Source organism: Hemitrygon akajei, chromosome 2, assembly GCF_048418815.1.
Source record: "Hemitrygon akajei chromosome 2, sHemAka1.3, whole genome shotgun sequence".
NCBI lineage: Eukaryota > Metazoa > Chordata > Chondrichthyes > Myliobatiformes > Dasyatidae > Hemitrygon > Hemitrygon akajei.
The window spans coordinates 152,162,892-152,189,834 of NC_133125.1; the positions used below are offsets into that span (position 1 = coordinate 152,162,892).

A 26,943-nucleotide genomic window follows, 5' to 3' on the forward strand; every position below is an offset into this window, starting at 1 on the left:
CCACCCTCAGAGTGATGATTGGGTCCACTTTAAATTCTTCCCCTCTCATACTAAACCTGAGCCTCCTGTTCTAAGCTCCCCTGCCCTGGACTAAAGACTCTAATTCTCAGCCCTCATAGTTTTATAAACCTCCTGATGATCATCCCCCAGCTTCCTGCATTCCAGTGGTAGGAATGTTCCCAGTCTGTCCAATCTCTGCTGAAAACTGCAGCCCTCCTGTCCAGACAACATACTGGGGTATTTCTTCTGCCCTCTTTACATCACTCCCACATCATTCCGAAAGCAAGCCAATCACAACTGCACACATTACTGATTTTCCCCACGTCACTACTCACCCAGTTCAATGTCAATGTGTTCCAGAAGCTGTTTCAAAGTTATTATTGCTACTCTAGTTACTATGCTGGGATCTCACCATCACAGATCCTTCCAGAAAAAGTGGAGGAGTGCAAACTACGCAGAAGGATGTCATACATTGTCATGGCGACAGAGATGCCAGAGCTCTTCCCCAACCGGAAGATAACTCAACTGTACCTTCGGCCCAAGCCTTACTTCATCTTTATCGAAACCAACAAGCCGATATACAGGCTCGGAGAGACAGGTAAGTGAGGGCTGCGGATTTATCTTAATAAAATTCTGGTGTACGGCGGGGAGGTGGGTAGAGCTGTTTGCGTGTGGAGTTTGCACGTTCTCCCTGTGATGGCTTGGGGTTTCCCCCAGATGCTCTGGTTTCCTGCCACATCCCAGTGACACTGGGTTCACTGGCTACTGTAAATTTCCATTACTGTATGGGTGAGGTAGAATATGTTCGGGAGGGGTGCAGAAGTAGGTGATGGGAGAATAAAATTGAGTCAGTGTAAATGGGGAATAAATGGTGCCTGGACTGCTGAGTTCCTCCAGCATTTTGTGTGTGTTGGTTGATGGTCAACATTGACTTAGTGGGCCAAAGGGTCTGTCTCCCTGCTATGACTCCTCAAGCTACAATTTAACATAGAGGAGGCAGAGAAGGATCCATTGGACTCATGTTGGACGATATAGCGTAAATTACCAGACCTTCCTGAGATGGGAGCTGGAGCCAGTGAGGTCAGACTACTGAACCAGCCATCTCCTCTGACACTAGTAGTGAAAGAGCATTAACCTTCTGTCCTTTTGGTAGTGAAGAGCAGTCTCACACTGTCTTCAAGACAAGATGAGGTGCTGCTCGCTACTAATCTTACTGGGAGCATTAGTGTGATATTTATTTTAAATTCAGGGTTAAAGCATGGAACAGGCCCTCTACCTCAACGAGCTATACCATGCAGCAACCCATCTGTTTAACCCTAGCCTAATCACAGGACAATTTACAATAACCAATCAACCTGCTGACCGGTACGTTTTTGGACTGTGGGAGGAAACTGAAGCACCCAGGGGAAACCCATGCACTTATGGGGAAAACGTACAATCTCCTTACAGACGGTGTCGGAATTGAACACCAAGCTCTGGAACTGTAATGTAGTTTAATGTAATGTCATGAGCTGTAATGGCTTGGCATTAAACCCTAAGCTACTGTGACACCCAGTCCTGGAAGGGTACTGCACAAAAACAGGTCCTTCAGCACATCGTGTCTGACTTGGAAAAGCAGATTAGTAATGTTGCAGGAGACATGAAGGTTATGGTGCTGTGGATGAAGGAGAAGGCTGTCTTAGGTTACATTGGGACATAGACTGGATGCCCATGTCTCTGGGCTGAGAAGTGGCAGATGGACTTCAATCTGGAAAACTGTGAGGTGACACAATTTGGAAGGTTGAAAATGCAGGGAGAGTTCAGAGTTAATGGCAGGATTCTTAGCAGTACGGAAGAACAGAGGGCTTTTGGGTTTCGAGTCATTAGATCCCTCAATTTGCCGTTCAAGTTGACAGAGTGGTTAATAAGGCATGTGGCATGCTGGAACAGTTAGCTGGAGGGATTAAGTTAAAGATCTGCGAGGTAATATTGCGGCTCCACAAAATTCCTGTTAGAGCACATGGGGTATGGTGTTCAGTTCTGGTCACCTCATTATAGGAAGGATGTGGAAGCTTTAGAGAGGGTGCAAGGTAAATTTGCCAGGATGCCACCTGGAGGAGAGAACATGTCTTATGAGGAAAGGTTGAGCGAGCCAAGACTTTTGTCTTTGGAATGAAGGAAAATGAGAAATGACTTGATAGGTGTGTTCAGGATTATAAGAGGCATAGATAGAAACATAGATAACCTACAGCACAATACAGGCCCTTCGGCCCACAAAGTTGAGCCGAACATGTCTCTACCTTAGAAATTACTAGGCTTACCCATAGCCCTCTACTTTTCTAAGCTTCATGTACCTATCCAAAAGACTCTTAAAAGACCCTATTGTATCTGCCTCCACCACCGTTGCTGCACTCACCAGTCTCTGCCACCAATGCGTGCACATTCCACGCACTCACCAGTCTCTGCGTAAAAAACTTACCCCTTACATTTCCTCTGTACCTACTCCCCAGCACCTTAAACCTGTGTCCTCTTGTGGCAACCATTTCAGCCCAGGAAAAGCCCCTGATTATCCACATGATCAATGCCTCTCATCATCTTATACACCTCTATCAGGTCACCTCTCATCCTCTGTTGCTCCAAGGAGAAAAGGCCGAGTTCACTCAACCTGTTTTCATAAGGCATGCTCCCCAATCCAGGCAACATCCTTGTAAATCTCCTCTGCACCCTTTCAATGGTTTCCACAGCCTTCCTGTAGTGAGGCGACCAGAACTGAGCACATTACTCCAAGTGGGGTCTGACCAGGGTCCAATAGAACTGCAACATTACCTCTTGGCTCTTAAACTCAATCCCATGATTGATGAAGGCCAATACACTGTACGCCTTCTTAACCACAAGTCAACCTGCGCAGCTGCTTTGAGCATCCTATGGACTCGGACCCCAAGTTACCCCTGATCCTCCACACTACCAATAGTCTTACCATTAATCCTATATTCTGCCATCATATTTGACCTACCAAAATGAACCACTTCACATTTATCTGGGTTGAACTCCATCTGCCACTTCTCAGCCCAGTTTTGCATCCTATCAATGTCCCGCTGTAATCTCTGACAGCTCTCCACACTATCCACAACAGCGCCAACCTTTGTGTCATCAGCAAACTTACTAACTCATCCCTCCACTTCCTCATCAAGGTCATTTATAAAGTTCACAAAGAGTAAGGGTCCCAGAACAGATCCCTGAGGCACTCCGCTGGTCACCGGCCTCCATGCAGAATATGACCCATCTACAACCACTCTTTGCCTTCTGTGGACAAGCCAGTTCTGGATCCACAAAACAATGTCCCGTTGGATCCCATGCCTCCTCAGTTTTTCAATAAGCCTTGCATGGGATATCTTATCAAATGCCTTACTGAAATCCACGTACACTACATCTACTGCTCTTCTTTCATCAATGTGTTTAGCCACATCCTCAAAAAATTCAAAAGATAGAGTGGGTGGGCCGTGGGAATGACCAATACCAAAGGAGTGAGAGGATGATAGCTTAGGGGAGAAGTCAGGTAGTTTCTTACATGGAGAGCGGCAGGCAAGTTCCTGGAATGCACCGTCAGCTGTGAAGAGACTGTTAGCTATGCATATGAATGAAAGAAAAATGTGTTATTGGCTATGTAGAAGGAATGCCCTAGGTTGATTGTGGAGTAGGTTTATATAGATTAGCATCTCATTATGGGACTTCTGCCCTCTCCTGTTAGATTCCCCCAACTCTTTCACCAATTGGCTTTGCAGCTCTATACTTCAACTCCTCACCCTCTTCCAGTTTCACCTATCTCCCACCTTCTGATCGACTGTCTCCCACTCTGAGTTTTTATACTTCTCACATTCCCATCAACTCCCACTTCCTCCCCCTGACTCTGCCGCTCACCCATGCACTGAGGATAATTTACAACAGCCAGCTAACCTCCCTGTGCACATGTCTTTGTGGGTTTGGGAGGAAACCGGTCACCTGGGGGAAACCCACGCAGACTCAGGGAGAAAGTGAGAGCTCCGGTGGTCGGGATCAAACCCAATTCTCTGGTGCTCTGAGGCACCACTTACACCAACAGTGTTTCATTAGTCAGGATTTTCAGCGCAGAACTTATACTTGTTCACCAACTAAAGCCTCTCATAGCGCTTAGTTAAAAATAATCTTGTTCAGCAGCGCGCTCTGTCCGATAAAATCTGTAGTGAACATTGGTGTAGAAAAGAGTCTTGGGCTATCTATCTTATTTTCCCAACTTTACTGAAAGGGATTGAGACATTGCTGGCTCAGCACAATGACCTGCTACCCAGCAATCATCACTGTAGCCTGCATGCTAGCAAAATCCTCTGTAACCACCTCCCAGAGCACCAGCGTGGCACTGCAGCAGCTAGAAAATTTGGCCTCTTACACTCCTGCAGCTTCTGTGCTGACTGCAAAATCTCCTGTCACCACAGGGAGACTTTCAAAGGACCATGTGCTGTTAGTCCGCACAGTTAGCGGGATGGCGAATTGCCACTCCTTGTTGATGGTGAGGGAGTTGGGACTTTACTATCAATCTTATGACTTTTGCAGGCATCCTGGGGCCCTACTATTTTAATTTCTCAAAGGAAGTTTCCATTGTCAGAGTCAACTTTGTTGCAATGTACTGAAGTCCAAGGAGTTAGCGCAATGCTTTACAATACCAGCGACCCGAGACCCGCCACTGCTTGTAAGGAGTTTGTTCATTCTCCCCTTGACCACGGGGGTTTCCTCCCACAGTCCAAAAACGTACCAGTTGGTAGGTTCATTGGTTAGGTTAATTGGTCATTGTAAATTGTCCCGTGAATGAGCTAGGATTAAAATCAGAGGGTTGGTGGGCAGCATGTCTGAAGGGCCTATTCTACGCTGTGTGTCAATAAATGTACGCATGGGTACAATAAAAAGAACTTACAGCAGCATGATAACCCCTATAAGCAGCATTCACAAGAAAAACACCATAAATTAAACATGCATTACACACAATATTTACAACACAGTCTAATAACAAGTCCATTTTAGTGAAAAGTAATCAAAGAGGCTTTGATAATTGTAGTGAATAAGATTACGCGTGTTGATTCAAGAGTCAAAATTCTGAAGGGGAAGTAGCTGTTCTTGAACCTGGTAGTGTAGGACTTCAGGCTTCTGTACCTCCTGCCTGACGGTAGCTGCAAAGAGAATGGCATGGGCCGGATGGTGGAGACCTCTGACGATGGATGTTGCCTTCCTGAGGCAGCGCCCCCTGTCGATATTACCAATGGTGGGGAAAGATGAGCTGGGTTACTAACAATGCCAGTTATCAGAGAAAAGAAAAAGGCATTATTAATTGATGGCATTTTGTCTATCTCAACTAACATCCTGATTATCAAACTTCCCCCTTCCAGTCTATTTCCGAAGTTTTACCTTGGACCACAATTTGAAGCTCACAGATTGTGAGGCCAGACTGCAGATCTTGGTGAGTGACTATCTCTTTGCTTCACTGTAGTATTGTCACTGTTGTAACTCTGGATAGCTCACAGAGTTAATGATCTCTGCATCGAATCACAGAGCGCGGGAACAGGCTCATCACATCCATGCTGACCACCAAGCTGTGCAGACCAGCCATTGCTCTGAGCAGGAAGTTCTAACACAACCTGAAAACTCTGCAGCATTTCAAAAGTTTTTTTCATTTTTTATGTGTGTGTATATATAGACACCATGAATTTCCCATGAATATTTAGAATGAAAATGGAAAAATCACGTACTTTTGATTTTATTGATTAATTGAAGGGTATAGTGAAATACGGTAAAACAAGAAAATATCATGTTTCATAAACTTTTTCTCATCTGCCTTTATTAGATATCCATTGTCTGTAAACACTGTCCAGATTAATTTCAGATCCAGATAGAAGATATGTCTAAATCCTCATTAGATTATCCAAATGTTCCACTTCTAGTCTGTTTCTTGATTTATATTTTATTGAATTTATAAGACCAGATCTATGTTTGCAGTCATCACTAGAAGCTTGAAATATTCCAACAATGTCAGAAAGTCGGAATATAGAATTTTTCACTTCAAACAACCACAAACCACATGGATTAGCTTAACTCAACATTTAACTACTTGGTTATTTAGTTCAGCACAACACTATGGGCTGAAGGACCCATTCCTGTGTTGTATGATGTATATTCTGGCCCCTGTCACACTATTCTTCACCCATTCATCAGGTAGAATCTCCTACCTCCATTCTCAGCCCTGATGCATTTTTTGATCCAATACTTTGAGAGTTCCTTTTCTCCCCACAGATACTGTGCAACCATTTGAGTTCCTCCAGCAGAATTTCTGTTGCTCTGGTCAAGTAATTCTCTCCTGCCAGCCTCCACTGATTTTCTCCACAGCAATACTGTGTGTGGTGATCAGAACCTCTGTCCTCTAGCAGAGAGATCAGAGCAATCCCCTGCAAGGGTCTACCACCATATCCAAGAGAGATTTCTCTTCTGCAATCCACAGCATCCGATACATTGGCACATCTTCAGTCTATAATGGGAACATTACATAGAATGTGGATCAGTACAGGCCTTTCAGCTCACAGTGTTGTGCTGAACTTTTAAACCACTCCAACCCTTCCTTCTACATATTTCTCTATTTCCTTTCATCCATGTGTTTATGAGTCTTTTAAAGGGACCTAATATATTTGACTCTACCACCATCCGGGGCAGTGTATTCCACACACTTACCGCTCTCTGTGTAAAAGAAACTACCTCCTATGCTTCCCTCCAATCACCTTAAAACTGTGTCCTCTTGTATTGGCCATTGCCAGCCTGGGAAAAAGGTCTACTCTATATATAAAGAATAGCCCTTAACTCAGCAGTGGAGTTATCGGGGCACTGTCATGACCGTGTTTCCGCAGCAAGCTATTCTTGTTTTTATGAGGCCGAGTTGCTAGCTCGACGCTCAACGCAACTTGGATTTGAACTCGGGAACCTTCACTCCGGAGTCTGGCGCTGATATTATTGCGCCACTAAGTGTGACCTGCTCTATATATGCCCCTCATCATTTTAATACCTCTATCATGTTGCCCCTTATCCTCTTTTGCTCTACAGAGGGAAGCTCTAGCTTGGTTAACCTTTCCTTATATTCATGCTCTCTGATCCCGGCAGCATCCTGGTAAATCTCCTCTGCACCCTCTCTAAAGTGTCCTCATCCTTTCTATAATGAGATGAGCAGAAATGAACATAATTTTCTGACCGTGGTCGGACCAGAGTGTTACAGAGTTGCAACATTACAATGCAACTCTTGAACACAACCCCGACTAATGAAAGCCAACACACCATACACTTTCTTAACCACCTTGTCAACTTGCACGGCAACTTTGAGGGATGAGATCCCTCTGTTCTTGCACACTGTTAAGAAAGCTACCATTAACCCTGTATTCTGCCTTCAAGTTCAGACGTTTAAAGGGTATCACTTCACACGTCAATTTGGTACAGATGGAGGCCGTTCTGCTCTGTACTGCCTCTTTGGTTATACTGTTCTGACAGTCCCACTCGCCTGCTCCTTGCTGAAGCTGTTGATAACTCAAGGTTGTGTCTTCTTCCCTTCCAGAAAGCAGGTGCCTTGTTCATGGAAGTTGAGAGTCAAAGAGAGGGCTCAGGCCAGGTCTGCAGAGGTGAAATAAGTATCAGACCATCAATGTAAGTCTGGTTCTCCCAAACACTGTGGGTCTGGTAGGGCATTTGTGGGAGGATGTAATAGGGCCACAGACCATTCAGCCCATTGGTTCATACCCACCACAAAGCACTAATCGGTACTAATCCTACCCTCACCCAGTTTGTCTTCCCCAATTCTTCATCTTGAATTCACCCCCCCCCCCACCAAAATAATTTCTAACACACACCTACTCACTAGTGGCCAATTAAACCACTGACATGCAGTCTCCGCGATGTGACGGTATCCTGGGGGGAGACACAGGGTACAGAGAGGACATGCAAACTCCACACATAGGCAGGATCAGAGTTCAGACTCTACCCGCCACAGCACGGTGGTCACTCTCCAAGCCCCTAACTAATTATCTGGAGATGCGAGCACAGATCTTACTGTGGTAACTGGGAAATTTAAATAAATGTGAATTAAAAAGCTGTGGCTCGATATTCAAATCCCACCACCACCACTTTTTGAACATTTGGTGCTGCAATGGGCCTTCAGTGCAGATAGTGGAGAAGGTTGGATTGATATTACTGAAGACAGTATGAAGACTTCAAAATTCAATGCACATTTATTGCCAAAGTGTATATATGTCACCGTAAAGAACCCTGAGATTCATGTTTTTGCGGGCATACACAATAAATCCAATATCCATAATAGAATGAAGGATGAGGATGGACAATTAGTGTGCAAAAGACAACAAACTGTGCAAATACAAAAAGAAAGAAAAAAGAGATGATAATAATAGGAAATAAATAAATAATAAATATCAGGCAGATAAGATGAAGAGTCCTTGAAAGTGAGCCCATTGGTTGTGGGAATAGTTCAGCTATAGGGCAAGTGAAGTTAAATGAAGTTATCCCCTCTGGTTCAGTTGAGGGGTAATAACTGTTCCTGAACTTGGTGGTGTGAGTCCTCTGGCTTCTGTGCCTGCTTCCCGATGGCAGCAGCGAGAAGAGAGCGTGGCCTGGGATTTGGAATTTGAATTGAAACTGGTTTATCATTGTCATATGAACTGTGGAACAGTGAAAAGCTTGTCTTGCATGCTGTACGTGCAGGTCAACTCATTACACAGTGCGTTGAGGTAGAACAAGGTAAAACAATTACAATGCAGAATTAAGTGCAGAGAAAGTGCAGTGCAAGTAGGCAATAAGGTGCAAGATAATAACGAGGTAGATTGTGAGGTCAAGTGTCCATTTTGTCTTATTATTGAACCATTCAGTAATATTTAACATTGTAGTTAAAGTTGTCCTTTAGCCTGGTAGTGTGTGCTTTCAGGCTTTTGTATCTTCTGCCTGATGGAAGAAGGTAGATGAGAGAAGGTCTGCAGTGGATGAGATCTTTGACTATGCTGACTGCTTTTTTGAGGCAGCAGGAGGAAGAGGAGGTATATTGGAGTATGATAGATCTGCTGGTTGAGTGGTGTCACAACAACAACCTTGCACTCAACATCACTAAGACCATTGATTATGGGCTTCAGGAAGGAGAAGTCCACACTGGTCCCCATCAAGGGATCAGCAATGGAAAGGCTGACGTTTCAAGTTCCTGTGTGTCAACATCTGTAAAGACCTATACTAGGCCTAACACATTAATACAATTACAAAGAAGGCACGGTCGCAGCTATATTTGATTAGGAGATGGAGAAGACTTGATAAGTCACCAAAGACTCTCACAAATTTCTACAGATGTACCATGGAGAGCATTCAACTGGTTGCATCACTGTCTGGTATGGAGGGGGCCACTGCACAGGATCGGAAAAAGCTGCAGAAATTTGCAAACTCGGCCAGCTCTGTCATGGTCACTAGCCTTCCCATCATTGAGGATATCTTCAGAAGGCGTGGCCTCAAGGTGGCATCATCCGTCATCACCTAGGACATGCTCTCCTCTCATTGCTACCATCTAGGAGGAGATCTAGAAGCTGGAAGACACACGTTCAAAGTTTTGGGAGCAGTTTTTTTTCCTCTCTGCCATCAAATTTCTGAATGGACACTATCTTACAATTATTTGCTCTCCTTTTGCACTATTACTTAAATTAATATTTATATATATTTCTGATTGTAATATACATTTTTCTTCTATTATTGTGTATTGCAATGTGCATATTTCCATGGAGTAGCCAGAGTCAATGGAGGGGGTGTGGGGCCATGTCCAAAATTCCGTGCCTTTCCTTATCCTTTGCTGAGCAGTTGCCTTACCAATCAGTGATACACACAGTTTGTTTTCTATGGTGTGTCAATAAAAAAAATGAGATAAAAGTTTGAGATATTACCAGTGACCTTGTAACTACCAGGCTGTAGTGCAAGGCTCTCAGGCTTGGCTCCTGTGTGACTCCAGTCCAAATGTTGACCCTAAATATCTTTAGCCTAGCCTGGTTGACTGGGAATGGGAAATGTGACCAGATAATACTGGAAACACTCAGCAGGCCAGACAGCATCTGTGAAGAGAGAGAGGAACAGTTCATGTTTCAAATCCCAGACTTTGTCAGTGCTGCAAGACACTTTCTGTGGTAGCCTGTGAAATACTTTGGGATGTTCTGCTGCCTTGTACCAATGTGACCCTTCTTTTCTTGTAACATACACCAGCAATACAAAGCAAAGGCAGATGGAGGGATAAGAAGTCTTCTGAGCATCTCCTCTGTTCCCCAAAACTACCTGGAGTGTTGGAGACTAAGTGGTGACCTTATAGAGGCATATGAAATCATGAGGGACATGGAAATGGTGAATGTACTCAGACTATTGTCCTAGGGGAAGGAAACCAAAAACTAGAAGGCAGAGGCTAAAGGTGAGAGGGGAAGGATTTCAAAGGGACCAGAAAGGTGGTCCATATATGGATGAAGTTCCCAGAGGAGTTGGTTGAAGCAGGTACAATAGCAACATTTAAAAGATATTTGGATAAGTAAATGGCTAGGAAAGGCTTTGGCCCAATGTAGGCAAATGAGACTGGCTTCAGTTGGAACCTTGTTCAACATGTAAGAGTTGGGCCAATGGGTCTGTTTCCCTGCTGTACCTCTCTATGAGACTATGACCCATTCATCAGATGCAACAAAGTTACATCCATGGGAAATTTGTTCTCATCCATATGTTCTGCTTCATAACAGATGGTACTTCTGATCTATTCTCCCTCTCTCACAGAAAGGGCTCCAGGTACGAGCTCTTACCAAAGCAGTATAAAGCAATGGTGCTGGTGAAGGGGTTAATTATTTGTTAAATGTGAAAGAACCACAAACGAACACTCTACATTTTAGGAATGATCAAAGGATTAAGCTATTTCCAAGTTACAAGAAAGATCAAAGAGTAGTTACAGGTGTAGTAATATCTTGGGATATTAATTTATAAAAAAACTCAAGTTGACTTGCATTATAATTGGATCTCATTCTGTTTAAAGGGTTGGAGACTTTGAAATTCAGGCTGTTACCAAAGAATATGCGGAATACAACGGTCACAGGAAGTTCCGGTTTAAGGCTGCAGGTGAGTACAACTTCAAAGTTGTTATTCCTACCTACCCGTGGCCCGTTTGAGGAATACCTTCACCCAGAGGTGCTGGGAGTTGGAACACCCTGCCTTACAGGGTGTTAGAGGTGACTCTGAAAAATATCTGAATGAGCACCTCATCGCCAGGGCGTTGACCAAGTGCTGGCAACTAGGATTAGTCTAGATGGGTGCTTGATGCTCGGGCTGAAAGGTGTGTTTTTGTATTGTATGACTTTGTAACTGAACAGATAGGAAACACCAGTTTCTGAGAGGTCTAAGGTTCTGGTTTGTATTTCCTGTTGACTTTGAATGTATTTAAGACCCCAGTAGATCAGTAAATAAAGGATAGCCCACAAACAAAATGCTGAAGGGAGTCAGCAGATCAGACAGCACCTGCGGAGGGAAACAAATGATTGGTATTTTGAACTGAAACTTTTTATCAGGACTGGAAAGAAAGAAGGCAGAAACGAGAATAGGAAGTTGAGGGAAAGAAAATATTTCGCAGATGCTGAAAATCTTGTGCAACAGACACAAAATTGATTCCAAAGATTCAAAGTACAGTTATTATCAAAGTATGTATACAGGATACAACAGTGAGATCCGTCATCCGGGTAGGCAGCCAAAGCAAAGAACAACCATTCAAGCTGTTCATGAAACCATCACACACCCACCGAGTGAGAAAAAAGAACAATTTGCGCAAACGGCAGAAAGCGAGTGAAAAACACATGGAATATCAAATACCAAACCAGGATTCCAGTCACGTTCAGTTTAGGTCAGTTCAGCACCACACCGCTAGCCAATGCAGGTCGCAGGGCCATTCTTCATCAACGCGCCCCAGCCTGCATCGATCAAACCGCTCAAGATCAGCAGAAAAAAAAGGTAACCAGAATCCAGGAACATATGTGACATGATCCTCAAAGTCCCCCAACAGAGTCCACAGATTTTCTGATCAATCCGGGTGGACATAGATCCCAAGGCTCCTTCACATTCCACCGACAGCAGCTAGTGAGAGCGCGTAAGACTAGTCAAACACAGGCGGATAGCGTTGAGCACACACCAGTCCTCGGTGGCTTCAGCTTTACTCGATGCCTCAATTGGAGAGAGAGGCAATTTAGTTGATCATAGGCTTGTGTCCTGTCTTCAGGCCTCCAGACCCTCAGGACTCACCCACTGCACTAAACCTCGCCAAACGCCCTCGGAGACAGCAAAGCGCCAGGGCACTCAATCGGCCCCAAATCACAACACCAAAATGTAAACCACAGGTTCCAATCACAGGCAGCTTAGTCATACAATCACATTTGTAAGAAGTAGTTTTGTGAACTGTTAGCAGGAAAAAGGATCTAGTGCTTTCATGGCATATATGATGAATAAACTCCTCTTGGGCTTCCAGCCGGTGCAGATGTCATTGTAACCAACACTTTGATAACAAACTCTGCCAACTTCATCAGGGATGATGTCTGGTGGTATTTATACCCCCATCGTCTGTAGGATCTTTGATTATAACGTAACCCTCAGGCTCAACCAGCAACGTGTTTGTCTAGGGGAAGACAACTTCTGGCCCCGCCAAACTGAGAAATCTCGTTTGTGTGGATGCTGCGTGATGTGTTGCCCGGGTACAAACCCGCACCACAAAATATCAGACAGTACGCCAGATGCAATTAACTGACTGAACTTTATAAATCTTAACCTGAATATAGGGTTAGTAAAGAAAATAAAAAGAAAAACGGGCCCATTTTGAGAGAAAAGTCAGAAGTGCACGTTGGAGCTCACTAATACGGCCATTCATCAATCATCGACCTCCTCCCAGCATCGCTGACCTTCGGACTCTTGCTCCCGATCCACTCCGTCTCCAGCTCTCTCCACACGCTTCTTCCTTCTTCTCCTCTTGCAGACCAAAGACCACAAAAATTTCTCTTCCACTCACAAGAAAGAACAACAGCATTCCAAACCCCGTTATCTCTAGTCATAACCCAGACATTGCTGCTACAGAGAAACCATTACATTATCAGTGAAACCTTACAGCATGTTACAATAAGAACAGAAGAAATAGGAGCAGGAGTTGGCCATCTGGCCTGTCGAGCCTGCTCCGCCATTCAATAAGGTTATGGCTGATCTGGCCGTGAACACATCTCCACCTACCCACCTTTTCCCCATAACCCCTAATTCCTTACTATGCTAGCTACTTTACTATGGCAGTGAGATTGTCCATGGAGGTGAGGCTGGTTTCCATGTTGTGTTGAGTTGTATCCACAGCTCTCTGCAGTTACCTGTGGTCACACGCAGAGCATTTGACATACCAAGCTGGGATGCATCCAGATACGGTGCATCAATGAAAGTTTGTGGGTGTCAAATGGAGCATGTCAAAATTCTCCATCCTGCTGAGCATATAGATTTTCTAGGGGCCAATGGTTCCCAAGAGGGGGTGATGGATCCCAGAGACATCTTCTCTTCCTCTGGAATTCTCTTTTTCTCAGGGCGGAAATGGCTAATACCAGCCATTCTTTTAAGATGAGTGGAGGGAAGTTTAGCAGACACGCCCAAGGTGGGTTTTTCACTTTCACACAGAGTGTCTGTAAGTGCCTGGAATGCACTTCTGGGATGTACTGGTAGAGGTTGATACATCTGGAACGTTTAAGACTCTTCTAGACAGGCACATAGATGAAAGAAAAATGGAAGGTTATGGGATGTGTGGGAGGGAAGGATTAGATTGACCAGAATCGGACTCCTTGTCACTGGCATAAGTGTTGAAATGTGATATTTTGTGGCAGCAGTACAGTGTGGGTGTAACAAGTTACTATGAGTGTAAAAGAGGGATAGTGAGGTGGTGTTCCTGAGTTCAAGAATTTTTTAGATATCTGATTACAGTGAGGAAGAAACTATTCTGCCATCAATCACTTGAGTGTGGGTCTTTAGGTTCCTCCATGGAGTGGGTTTATATCGTGACAACGTGACATCTTTGTTCTGTTTTATGTTCTGTATTTTCTTTTGGAGCAGCTTGGAATATGACAGCGTCTAAAAGTCCTGAGATGGTCGACTCAGGAAAATTCCAAGGTATGTTCTCTCCTCGTTAATCAACAAAGTAATGTTTCCTTGTCTCATCCTTTACAGGTGAGGAAGGAAGTCGAAGAAACAACACTGAGGTTAGACCCTACGTTGTCAATTTGTCAAAGATGAGACGCTTCTTTATACCTGGAGCTCCCTTCCGAATTCAGGTGGCTATGAGGTTATAGAGGAGTTGTGTGGATGGCGTGAGATGGTGGATGGGCGGGGGGACAGTGTACGTACACAGGGTCCGGACAGATACTGTAGTTCAAGGGACCTATTCCTAAGGTCAATGCCATCCTCATCATTGCAATGACTTCAAGTGAACTGAACGTCATTGTTCTTAACCTGCATAAAATGATACTGCTCAGTTAAAGTGACGATCACTGTGTAACTCCAGTTCCATACAGGCAAAGGTGATGGAGGTAAATTCCTGATATACTGTACAATGAAGTCAGGGCATCCTAGAGCACAGAAGCAGGCCCTTGAATCCACTGAGATCATACTGACCTTTTAGCATTCACTTACACTCATCCTACACCTATCCCATTTAAAATCTCCCCACATTCCCATCACCCCCTTGCTCCAGTTTCCGTCCTTGCCCACAGTAAACTTACAGCAGCCAATTAATCCACCAACCTACCTGTCTTGTCGGAGGGAACTGGATACCCAGGGGAAACCCACACATTCAGAGGGAGAAAGTGCAAACTCCACACATAGACTCACCAGAGGTTGGGATTGAATAGTTGTTACCCTTCAGTCATCAGGCTCTTGAACCGAACGGCATATCTTCACTTGCTCAAAAATGTTCCCACAGCCAATGGACTCACTTTCAAGGACTCTTCATCTCCTGTTTTTGATATCTATTTATTATTATTTCTTTCTTTTCCTACTTGCCCAGTTTGTTGTCTTCTCCACTCAGTTTGGACATCCAAGTTGGACGATCTTTCATTGATCCTGTTAAGGCTATTATTCTATAGGTTTATCGAGTATGCCCACAAAAATGTATCTGTGGGTTGCATATATACTTGATAATAAATTTGCTTTGAACTTTTGAGCTTTGATGCGGATTGATGGAGCTTTGAGGCATTAGCTCTGTCAGTTATACTACAGTAACTCTAGCCACCTCCTGTTCACTGTCTGTCCTGCTGAAATTAATTGGCTTTTACTGGAAGAACTTACTGTAACTCCTGTCATAAATTCTGTTTCCTTTGCACATAAATATTCGACCCATTTTCAGTCCTAGTCTAACCTTGCAAACAAGTAGGTGAGAGAGTGTGAGGGACAAGCACATTCTTTCGAGTCTTTGCAAATACGTTGATTCAGTAGATGGTATCTGGGAAACTAGTCACTTCCATAGAAACAGAATCCAGGCCAAGAGAGTATGGGCCTTCCTCAGAAGGCTACAGAAATTCAGCATGCTCCCACTGATCCTTGTTAATTCTTATTGAGAACATCCTATCTGGATGCGTCACAGTCAAGACCAGAAGAAATTGCAAACCCCTTGGTCCATCACAGAATCAAGCCTCCTCTCCATCTACACTTCTCATTGCCTCAATAAAGCAGCCAACATAAGCAAAGTCTCTCAGTCTGCTTAGTTCTCGTGAGACTGTACCAACCCTGGATATTCTCTCTTCTCCTCTATCCAATCAGGCTTCCAATGCAAAGACTTTAAAACACATACCATCTAGCTCAGTGAGAGTTCTGTCCCAATGTTGACAATAATGATGACCTCTTGACCTCATGATCTACCTCATCCTGGCCTATGCATCTTATTTTCTCCCTCATTACCATTTCTCTGAAATTTTTACACTCCATTCTGTCTTCTATGATTACTTCTCCCTGCACTAGATGTACTTTTGTTTTCAAATTATCTGTATGAATAGAATGTAAAACAAAGATTTTCCCTGTATTTCAGTACATGTGACAGTACTAAACCAATTATGTTGTTATAACATTTAGGACATGTGGACCATCCCAACTTATCTTTTCTCTTGAAAGTTTTAATTACAGGAGATACAAGGATTCTAAAGTTTGCTGTTCTCATGTTGATGTAGAGAGAGACCAGCTTACTCATACACTTGTGCTGTGTTACAGGCAATTGTGACATACCAGGATTTTTCACCAGTTGCGAAGGCACCCATCGAGATTTCTGTAATGATCAAGGAGACGAAAACTATACAGGCTTCTCAGAGAGGATTTACAGACAACATCGGCGAGATGAGTCTTATCTTCGATGTCCCTGAAGATGCCAGCGAGATATACGTCACGGTGTGTATGCTTCCAGAAACAGAGAAAGCGATAAAGACTAGAGTGAGGCACAAACTCATTGAAGCATATGATATTCTGAGAGCATGTGACTCGGAAATAGAGGGACTTAAGGGTGCAACTGCCCAGTTTGCAGAAAGTGGCATCACAGGTAGACAAGGTGGTGAAAAAGGCATTCCTACTTTCATCAGTCAGGGCACTGTAACGCTGCCCTCAACCGCATCTCTTCCATTTCACCCACGTCTGTTCTTACCCCATCCTCCCGCCACCCTACCATAGGGTTCTTTTTGTCTTCACCTACCAACCCACCAGCCTCCACCACCAGCAGATAATTCTCTGAAACTTCTGCCATTTCCAATGGGATTCCACCACCAAGCACATCTTCCCCGGCCCCCACTTTCTGCTTTCTGCAGGGATCGCTCCCCATGCGACTCCCTTGTCCATTCGTCTCCCTTCTGATCTCCTTCTGGAACTTATCCTTGCAAGTGGAACAAGTGTTACCCCTGTCCCTACATCTCCACCCTCACTACCATTCGGGGTCCTAAACAGTCCTTCCAGGTGAGGTGACACTTCACCTGTGAGTCTGTTGGGGTCATATACTGTGTCTGGTACTCCCAGTGTGGCCTCCTGTATATCTGTGAGACGTGACATAGATTGGGAGACTACTTCATCGAGCACCTACGTTCCATCCACCACATAAAGCAGGATCTCCTAGTGGTCACCCATTTTAATTCCACTTCCCATTCAGATATGTCCATCCATGGCCTCCTCCACTGTCGTGATGAGGCCACACTTAGGTTGGAGGAACAACACCTTATATTCCATTTGAGTAGCCTCCAACCTGATGGCATGAACATGGATTTCTCTAACTTCCGTTGCCCCCCTCCATGTCATCTTTCCTTCACCATTTCCCACCCCCTTTTCCTTCTCTCACCTTACCCCCTTGCTCGCCCATCTCCTCCCTCTATGCTCCTCCTCCTTTTTCTTTCTTCCATGGTTTTCTGTCTCTTTTACCAATCAAATTCCCAGCTCTTTACTTCATCCCTCCCCCTCCAGATTTCACCCGTCACCTTGTGCTTCTCTGTCCCCTCCCCCCCCCCCCCCACCTTTTAAAGCTACTCCTCAGCTTTTTCTCTCCAGTCCTGCCGAAGGGTTTCTGCTTGGAACGTCAACTGTACTCCTTTCTGTAGATGCTGCCTGGCCTCCTGAGTTCCTCTGGCATCTTGTGTGTGTCGATAGTGGTAGGGAAGTTATTTTACAGTTACATAACATGTTGGTGAGGCCTCAACTGGAACAACGTGTGCAGATTTGGTCACCCCCCGTTATCGGACAAACATGACAACACTAGTAAGAGTGCTGAGAAGATGTTGAGTGAATACCGGGGTCTGAGGTTGTATAGCCTAGGACTTAACTCTCCGGAATACATAAGATTGAGGGATAGCCTGAAAAAGGTGTATAAATGTAGGAGGGGGCACAGACAGGGAGAAAGAATATAGACATTTACCCTGTGAGGGTGCTAAGAACAAGAAGGCATAGATCTAAAGTCAGAGGTAGGAGAATTAAAAGGGACTTCATATGCACCTTTTTTGTACAGAAACAGAATGAGCTGCCAGAAATAGTGGTTGAGGTGCACACAATAGCAACATTTAAAAGCCATCGAGATAAGTACATGGACAGGAGAGGTCCATGGGCCAGATGGGACAGGCTCGCTGGGCAACACAGTCAGCATGTTCAAAGTGGGCTGGACGCATGGCCGTATGAAGGTCCCTGAAGACATCCCGCTTGCTGCTTCACTCTGCTGTCAGCCTCCCCTTGCATCCCAAGACCTAACCGTGTTCAATAAGCTCATTTGAAACCTCAATGAATTTTTCTGAAATACAAAGATTGGATATCAGAGAACGTTGCTTTTAAAGCAAGAGGGGGGAATTTTAAAGAGGTGTTGTACAGGTTATTTAACACAGAGAACATTAAGTGCCTGGAACAGGCTGCCAGGTGGATTGGTGGAAACAGATACAATTGAGCTATTTAAGGGGCTGATAGACAGACTGTCCTTGCTCAGGTACTTTTTCCGTTCTATTTGTTTGTTGTTTCTCCCCAGGTAACTGCTGGGACCAAAGCCACTGGCACAGAAGGAAAGAGTGAGATTGCTATAAAATCCCATCAGAGTAGCCAGGCCTTCATGTATATCGAAGCACCCAACGTTCTACTCTATCCTGGTGACAGCATCGAGGTGACTCTGACAGCTCTGGGTCTGACTGACGGCAGCAATGTTGATCACTATTACTACATGGTGAGTTAACGACGTCATTTTACCTTTGAAATTGGAATTGTCACAGGCGCTGACATATTGTGCAAAGTATACTGTTCATTCCACAGTGCACTGAGGTTGAAATAGGGAAAACAATGACAATGCAGAATAAGGTGTAACAGCTACAGGGGAAGTACGGAGCAGGTAGACTACCATGAGGCCTCTGTCGTTCAGGGTCGATTATGAATGTTGCATCCTAGCTGTCCAGGTACACAAGACGGGGCAGTACAATATGGAGAGGGAGCTGTTGCCCATGTAGCAAACTCCCCCTCTCCACGCATCTGGTGAACCCAAAGGAATGGCAGAGATAGATGCAGTTTGGTAGCAACAGTTTTGCAGGAGTTTCCAGTCAGCATTGAACTCAACGTAAGACTGCCTTAAGGACTCCAGCTGTGGATTTTTCCCTCGGGGTTCACTCCCGAAGCCTTCCCCATGAGAGGGCATAGCCGCAAGGCAGCAGAGCTTAGAGATCAGAGTTTTCCTTCCCTTAGATGAGCTGCCATCCTACTGAAGTGACTGGTTTTAAGGTACCAGTAACTTGCCTTTGCCCCTTTTCCTGTCCGTAGAAACAGTTCCTCTGGGCTGAGTAGATCAGCCATACCTGAAGACCAGGAGCTGGACTTGGGTTCTCAGAGGCAATTTGAGTCACACGCCATTGGGAGATTGTAGATACAGAGATGTGTAGACAGACTCCTTACAGGAGAGGTTGTAGACAGACTCCATACAGGAGAGGTTGTAGACAGGGTCCATAGAGGGGAGGTTGTAGACAGACCCAATAGAGGGGAGGTTGTAGACAGACTCCATAGAGGAGAGGTTCTAGACAGACTCCATAGAGGAGAGGTTGTAGACAGAGTCCATAGAGGGGAGGTTGTAGACAGGGTCCATAGAGGGGAGGTTGTAGACAGACCCAATAGAGGGGAGGTTGTAGACAGACTCCATAGAGGGGAGGTTGTAGACAGACTCCATAGAGGAGAGGTTCTAGACAGACTCCATAGAGGAGAGGTTGTAGACAGAGTCCATAGAGGAGAGGTTGTAGACAGGGTCCATAGAGGGGAGGTTGTAGACAGACCCAATAGAGGGGAGGTTGTAGACAGACTCCATAGAGGGGAGGTTGTAGACAGACCCAATAGAGGGGAGGTTGTAGACAGAATCCATAGATGAGAGGTTGTAGACAGAGTCCATAGAGGGGAGGTTGTAGACAGGGTCCATAGAGGGGAGGTTGTAGACAGACCCAATAGAGGGGAGGTTGTAGACAGACTCCATAGAGGAGAGGTTCTAGACAGACTCCATAGAGGGGAGGTTGTAGACAGAGTCCATAGAGGAGAGGTTGTAGACAGAGTCCATAGAGGGGAGGTTGTAGACATAGAGGAGAGGTTGTAGACAGAGTCCACAGAGGGGAGGTTGTAGACAGAGTCCATAGAGGGGAGGTTGTAGACAGACTCCATAGAGGAGAGGTTGGTTTCCATGCTGTGCTAGGCTGTGTTCATAACTCCCTGCAGTTTCTCACAGTCATGGGAGAACAGTTGCCACCCCAAGCCATGATGCATCCAGATACAAGGCATTTTATGGTGCAGCAATAAAAGTTGGTGAGGGTCACCCTGGACAGCATCCTGAAGAAGTAGAAGCATTGGTTGGAGCAGGACAGGATATTGGTGATGTTCATTCCTTGCAGCTTTCAATGCTTTGAATCTCAGCACTGTTGATGCAAACAAGAGCATATGTACTGCCCCCTTCTCAGTAGTCAATGATCACTTACTGTGGGTTAATGCACTCAGGGGTGGAGTGTACAGTAACAACAGGTTCATAGTATCAAGCACACCAGAAGGAAGTGGAGCAGGAATTGGCCAGCAGGCCCCTTGCATTTGCAATGTCCTTCAATGTGATTGAGGCCTGTTGATACTGGGATCAACTCCAACAACCTTGGCAAATTTACTGGAATGTGGAAAATTCTCTTCGCTAAAGCAGGGTGGGGCACTTTCACCAGAAGGTCTGTAGAAGTTCAAAAAGGTGGCTCGACCCCAAAGAAATGAATAAATAAAAAATATGATAGAACCATGGACATATGGATGGAGGGACAGGAGGGGAGATGGACATATGGATGGAGGGACAGGAGGGGAGATGGACATGTGGACGGAGGGACAGGAGGGGAGATGGACATATGGACGGAGGGACATGAGGGGAGATGGACATGTGGATGGAGGGACGGGGGGGAGATGGACATATGGACGGAGGGACGGGGGGGAGATGGACATGTGGATGGAGGGACAGGCAAGCAGAGGGACAGGGGTATAGATCAATAGGAAGAAATGGGCCAAGAATAGATAGGCGGACAGATAGACAGGTGGATGGATGTACAAGTGTGCAGAGGGACACCGACCAGAGAGATACAGGAGGAGAATGAACAGGTGGAGAAATGGATGCCTGTACAAATGAACAAAGGGACAGGCAGACAGAAACACATCTGACAGTGAGATGGGCAGACCAAAATGGTGGAGAAACTGGACAGGTGAACAGGTGGACACACAGACAGATAGATAGACAGACAGAAAGGCAGACAAGGCTACAAGTGCCAACAACTCACATACAGTTTAGATGCATAAGTGGGTTGATCTGCTACATTAACAGAAAAGATTTATTGGTTTCTATATTGGTCCACAATACTGCGACGGGGTCTTTCAGTGATACCCTTTTCTAAAACAGAGAAAAGCAATTTACTGTTTCCAGTATTATGATTGGTAGCACAGTCGGCTCCTGAGACAGTTGGGTGCTGTGGTTGGATCTAAGGAGGAGAATCGATGGGGAATGTGACTGACCGGCTGCGTTATAGGAAAGGAAGGAAGTACTGTATAACTTCATCTCTGGATGTCAGGTTACTTCTGAAGTGGGTCTCTGGAAGAACACCAGAGTTTCCCATTTCTGAAGTCACATTTTCAATGCTCCTATCCAAGATGCTAATTCTTCCTAGATCTTGAACAAAGGGCATCTGCTACAGTATGACACAGTTGAGAGGTCCACCAACTCTTCATTCCTGGTTAACATCACACAAGACATGATACCTTACTTCCGCATTGTGGCCTATTATTTTGCTGACATCAACGGCGTTAGAGAGCTGGTCTCAGACTCAGTGCGTTTGGAGGTGGAGGACCTATGTGACATGAAGGTATGTGGTGGTTTTCTTTATACTTTGAGGGTCTGTTAATTACTCTGCTAATTGATGCTTGGCAAGTGTAAGACTTGCATTAATAAGCAGACCCCATATGTGAGACATCTGAACCTTTTTTATTGGTTGTTAACAGCCTCAAGTTAAATTGAGTTTATTGTCAGATTGGTAATTGGTAATAAGCTACAATGACAAATGTTACTTTGTATGTCATCCATACGCAGCGTTCCACCACATCAGTTCAAAGGTTGAAAGGTTCATTTATTATCAAAGTATGCATGCAGTACACATCTCAGAGATTTGTCTTCTCCAGAAAGCCATGAAACAAAGAATACCATGGTAGTTGTTCAAAGAGAAACAGCAAACCTACGCATCTGCACAAAAAATAAACCCCTCCCTGGAAACCCCCCTCCCCTGTACAAACCATAAGAACATTGACTCCAAACCTTCCTCCCCCCACAAAAAAAATGAGAAAGAATGAGTGAAGGCACAGAATATAAAAACCATAACTCTGGAAAAAGTCCATAGTCCAAAAATCCAGAAACGCAGAAGCTCAGTAACAACCTCCGACATCATCAAAAGAGAGGGACACCACTCAAATGCAGAGGCCTGGCCTCCAGGCACGGCAAGCCACCAAAACAGCGATGAGCCAGCACACAGTCTCCTGAGGTATTACAAGGACAAAGCAATAACAGAATGCAGAATAAAGTAAGATAGAAGGCATTGGACAGCTAGATTGTGAGGTCAAGAGTCCATCTCATTGTATGAGAGGTCCATTCCAATTATTTTATAACTGCAGGGTCCAAGCTACCCTTGAGCCTGGTGGTACCTGCTATCAGGTGTTGAATCTTCTGCCCAATGGGGGAGCGGAGAAGAGAGGAAGTTGGGTGTAGAAGGGGGTCTTTGATAATGATGACTGCTTTTCCAAAGCAGTCAGAAGAGAAGTTAAAATTCATAGAGGGGAGGTTGTTTCTCATGATGTGCTGGCTGTGTCCACAAATCTCTGTGGTTTATGTATAAACACACATGTACGCAGGTGCAGTGAAAAACTTACTTGCAACAGAATCATCATATATTGCATCTGATACACAACGTTTACAAGAAAAACATGTTATACATAAATAATACCAAATTATGCAAGAAAGCGGACAATAAGAACATGTGAAGTTCATTGTATTGTGAAATTGTCAATGTAGCCATAGTGTCTCTCTACTGAGATTGTGATTAAGTTATGAAGGTTGGTTCAAGAACTAAATGGTTAAAGGGAACCTGATGGCGTTGGACTTCAGGCTTCTTTGCCTCCTGCCCGATGATAGATCTAAAAAGATGTCAGGTATCTTTGCGGATAGACGATCCCTTCTTGAGGCAGCACCTCCTGGAGGTACTAGTGATGGAGGGGAGAGATGCACGGTGATGTATGGTGCTGAGTCCACTACTCTGCAGCTCCTTACTTTCCCGTGCATTTGAATTGTCGTGCCAGGCCATGATGCAGTCAGACAGCATACTTTCATCGGCACATCTGTAGAAGCTTGGAATAAGTCCTGATGAAGGGTCTTGGCCCAAAACCTCGACAGCTTAGTCCCCTCCCTCGATGCTGCCAGACCTACTGAGTTCCTCTAGCATTTTGTATATGTCACTCAAGATTCCCAGCATCCACAGAATCCTTTAAATCTGCCGAAATTTGTTAGAGCGTTCAGTGACATCCCAAACCTTCTAAGAAAGCAGATACTGGCCCAGCTTCCTTGTGATTGCATCAGTGTGGCGGGCCCACGTACAGGTATGGGACAGGAGATGGACATGGAACAATATCTCTTTATGTTAGTTCCTTGCCAGAAAGTCTGGACTGGGTTCAAATTGCCCCGAGTTTGTGTCCCTATCGTTGGTTGTGTGAAACCATGCTTTCTAGTTTAAACAGACTTATTGACATGATGTCCTAACTAATGTTTGCCCCTCAAATGACATGACAAAAAATATTTTGCTATTTGTGGATCTTGCAGTGTTAGCCAGACATCACAGGTATATCACAGGCTCCATACTTCCATTTGCATCAACAAAATATTTCTGGGGAATGGCTGTCATTGGAAAGATGTTAGCCCATTTTCAAACAGCAAGACCCCACAATCTGCAAAGGTTTTGTGCTGTTGTTTGAGCATAGTGAATTCAAGGAAGACAGAGATTAGCTGTCACTGTCTCTGCACATTGAACCATGCAGTGAAGCATCATTTGTGTCAAATCAAATCAGAATTAGATTAATGCAAATTATTTTTTATTGAACATCTGAAGTCATCCTGAGGGGACAACATTTCACTAATTTCCTCTCAGGGAATTGATGGGGTTGGGTGTTGGAGCCTTGGTTCCCTGCCCTGATTGAAGATGGCCCAATGATGCAGCAGGTAGTACCACTGCCTCACAGCCCTACAGACTATAAGACCATAAAATATGGGAAGAGAATTAGGCCATTTGGCCCATCGAGTCAGTTCCACCATTTCATCATGGCTGATCCATTTTTCCTCTTAGCCCTACTCTCCTGCCTTCCTCCCCCCCCCATATCCCTCATCCCCTGACCAATCAAGAATCTATCCACCTCTGCCTTAAATATACATAAAGGCAGCTTCAGCAGCTGCCCGTGGCAATGAATTCCACAGATTCACCATCTCTCTGGCTAAAAAAATTTCCTCCTCATCTCCATTTTGAAAGGACGCCTCTCTATTGTGAAGCTGTGTCCTCTGCTCTTAGACTCTACCACCACAGGAGATATTCTCCCAACATCCATTCTATCAAGGCCTTTTACAACTCGATAGGTTTCAATTAGATCACCCCTCATTCTTCTGAATCCATGGTGTTCAATCTAGATCTCCATCTCTGTGTGTGTGTGTGTGTGTGTGTGTGTGTGTGTGTGTGTGTGTGTGTGTGTGTGTGTGTGTGTGTGTGTGTGTGTGTGTGTGTGTAGAGTTTGTATGTTCTCCCTGTGACAAGGTGTGTTTCCCTGGTGGTCCAGATTCCTCCAGCATGTGGGTCAGAGTGTTAACTGGCCCATGTAATTTGTTGCTAGAGTGTGGGTTGGAGTAGAAGGGTCAGTTGATGGGAAGGTGGGGAGAATAATGCTGAGGGAAATTAGTGGGGACATAGGATGGCATAGATTTTGCATAGACTCATTGGGCACAATATCCTTCTTGCCTATCATCTGATGTAAATGTCAGGTTACTTTGGAAGTTCATCACTGGAAGATCTGGATGTCTGGAAGACCACACACTAAGGTTTCTTGGTGTTTCCATCCTGAAGTCCATTTGCCTTTAACTCCGTCAGGGGCAACTGCTGCTGGACCAACATCCACATTACGAGAGTTGGAACATTTATGGGCAAGTGAGATAGAATAGGGTTGTTTCCTCTGCAGCACGGGAGACCTGACATAAGTTTATAAAATTATGAGATGCATAGATAGTGTAAGCAGCTGGTATTTCTGTGTCAGGGTTAAAATGTCTAATACCAGTTAAGGTGAGGGGGGAAAGTTGAAAGGAGATGCTCGAGTCTAGATAATTGACACGGAGGGAGGTGGGTGTCTGGAATCCACTGCCAGGGGTGGCGCTGGAGGAAGTATGATGGGGCTGTTTAAGAGGCTCTTAGCTAAGGAAATTTCTCCGGATGTACCATAGAGAACATTCTAACTGGCTGCATCCCTGTCTGGTATGGGTGGGCGGGTGGTGGGTCTACTGTACAGGACTGAAGTAAGCTGCAGAGAGTTGTAACCTTAGCCGGCTCCATCATGCACACTAGCCTCTGTAGCATCTTCAATGAGCAATGCCTCAAAAAGCTGGCATCCATCATTAAGGACACCCCTCACCCAGGGCATGACCTGTTCTCATTGCTACCATCAGTTACTGAACCTGAAAGCACACACTCAGTGATTCAGGACAGCTTCTTCCCCTCTGCCGTCCGATTTCTGAATGGACATTGAACCCATGAACACTACCTCACTACTTTTTTAAATTTCTATTTTTGCACTATTTATTTCATTTAACTATATATACTGTAATTCACAGATTTTTATCGATTATTATGTATTGCACGGTACTGCTTCCATAAAGTTAACAAGCTTATTAAACCTGATTCTGGTTCTGAATATGCAGAGAATGGGAAGACATAGACCATGAGCAGACATAAGTTTAAGTAGTTTGGTAAAACACTGTAGACTGGTGAGCCTATTCCTGTGATGTCCTGTTGTATATACTAAGAGGTGGGGGAGTACGACTGATGAATTGCTCCGAGAGTCGGCATTGACTCAACAGAGTGGGTGACATCCTTCTGTGGCCACAGAACGTAAGAGCATAATTATGCCATTTAGCCATGAGAGCTTCTCTGCGATTCAATCATGGTTATTTTTTATTCAACCCCATTGTCCGACTTTCTCCCTGTTACTCCCAATCCAACCCTCTCCCCCTCAACAATCAGGAACCTATCAATCTCTGTATTAAATACCCCAATGACTTGGTGTCTACAGCCAACTGTGGCAACAAACTCCACAGATTGACTATCCTCTGATTGAAGAAAATTGCTCCTCATATCATCGATGGAGCAATACCTTATCTCCCACCTAGATAGCCTCCTGCCTGCTGGCATGGACATTCAACTCGCAGACCTCCATTGAAACCCCTGCTCCCCCCTTACCCCATCCCTATCTATAATTTTGGTCTGGTTCTCTTTCTCTTTCCCCCCTACTACAATCTCCCCCTGGCTTTACCTTTCTTTCTATTTTATTTCCCATATTTCTCCACCTTCCCCCAGCCCATTTCCCTCCAGCCTATCACTTCCCAGCTCTCTACTTCATCCCTCCCCCCACTTCTTATCCCCCTTCGACCATCCCATGTTACTTCACTCCTGATGAAGGGTTTCGGCCCGAAACGTCATCACTACCTCCTCCCATAGATGCTGAGTTCTGCCGGCATTTTGTGTTTTTAGATATGGATGTTAGTTTGTTTTTGACCTTGGTCTCTATCAAGAGCTG

At 44.8% G+C, this 26,943-nt stretch overlaps 1 protein-coding gene across 1 annotated transcript in view; it reads left to right on the plus strand.

Moving 5' to 3' along the window:
* Positions 1-26,943, plus strand: part of LOC140716960 (complement C3-like) — a 52,321-nt gene that overhangs the window by 6,559 nt on the left and 18,819 nt on the right. Inside the window, exons 3-10 of the mRNA XM_073030154.1 lie at positions 421-598; positions 5,394-5,464; positions 7,595-7,683; positions 11,078-11,160; positions 14,272-14,375; positions 16,303-16,476; positions 18,572-18,763; positions 21,747-21,941. Coding sequence (XP_072886255.1) covers positions 421-598; positions 5,394-5,464; positions 7,595-7,683; positions 11,078-11,160; positions 14,272-14,375; positions 16,303-16,476; positions 18,572-18,763; positions 21,747-21,941 — 1,086 coding nt within the window. The remainder of the gene's footprint in view (positions 1-420; positions 599-5,393; positions 5,465-7,594; positions 7,684-11,077; positions 11,161-14,271; positions 14,376-16,302; positions 16,477-18,571; positions 18,764-21,746; positions 21,942-26,943) is intronic.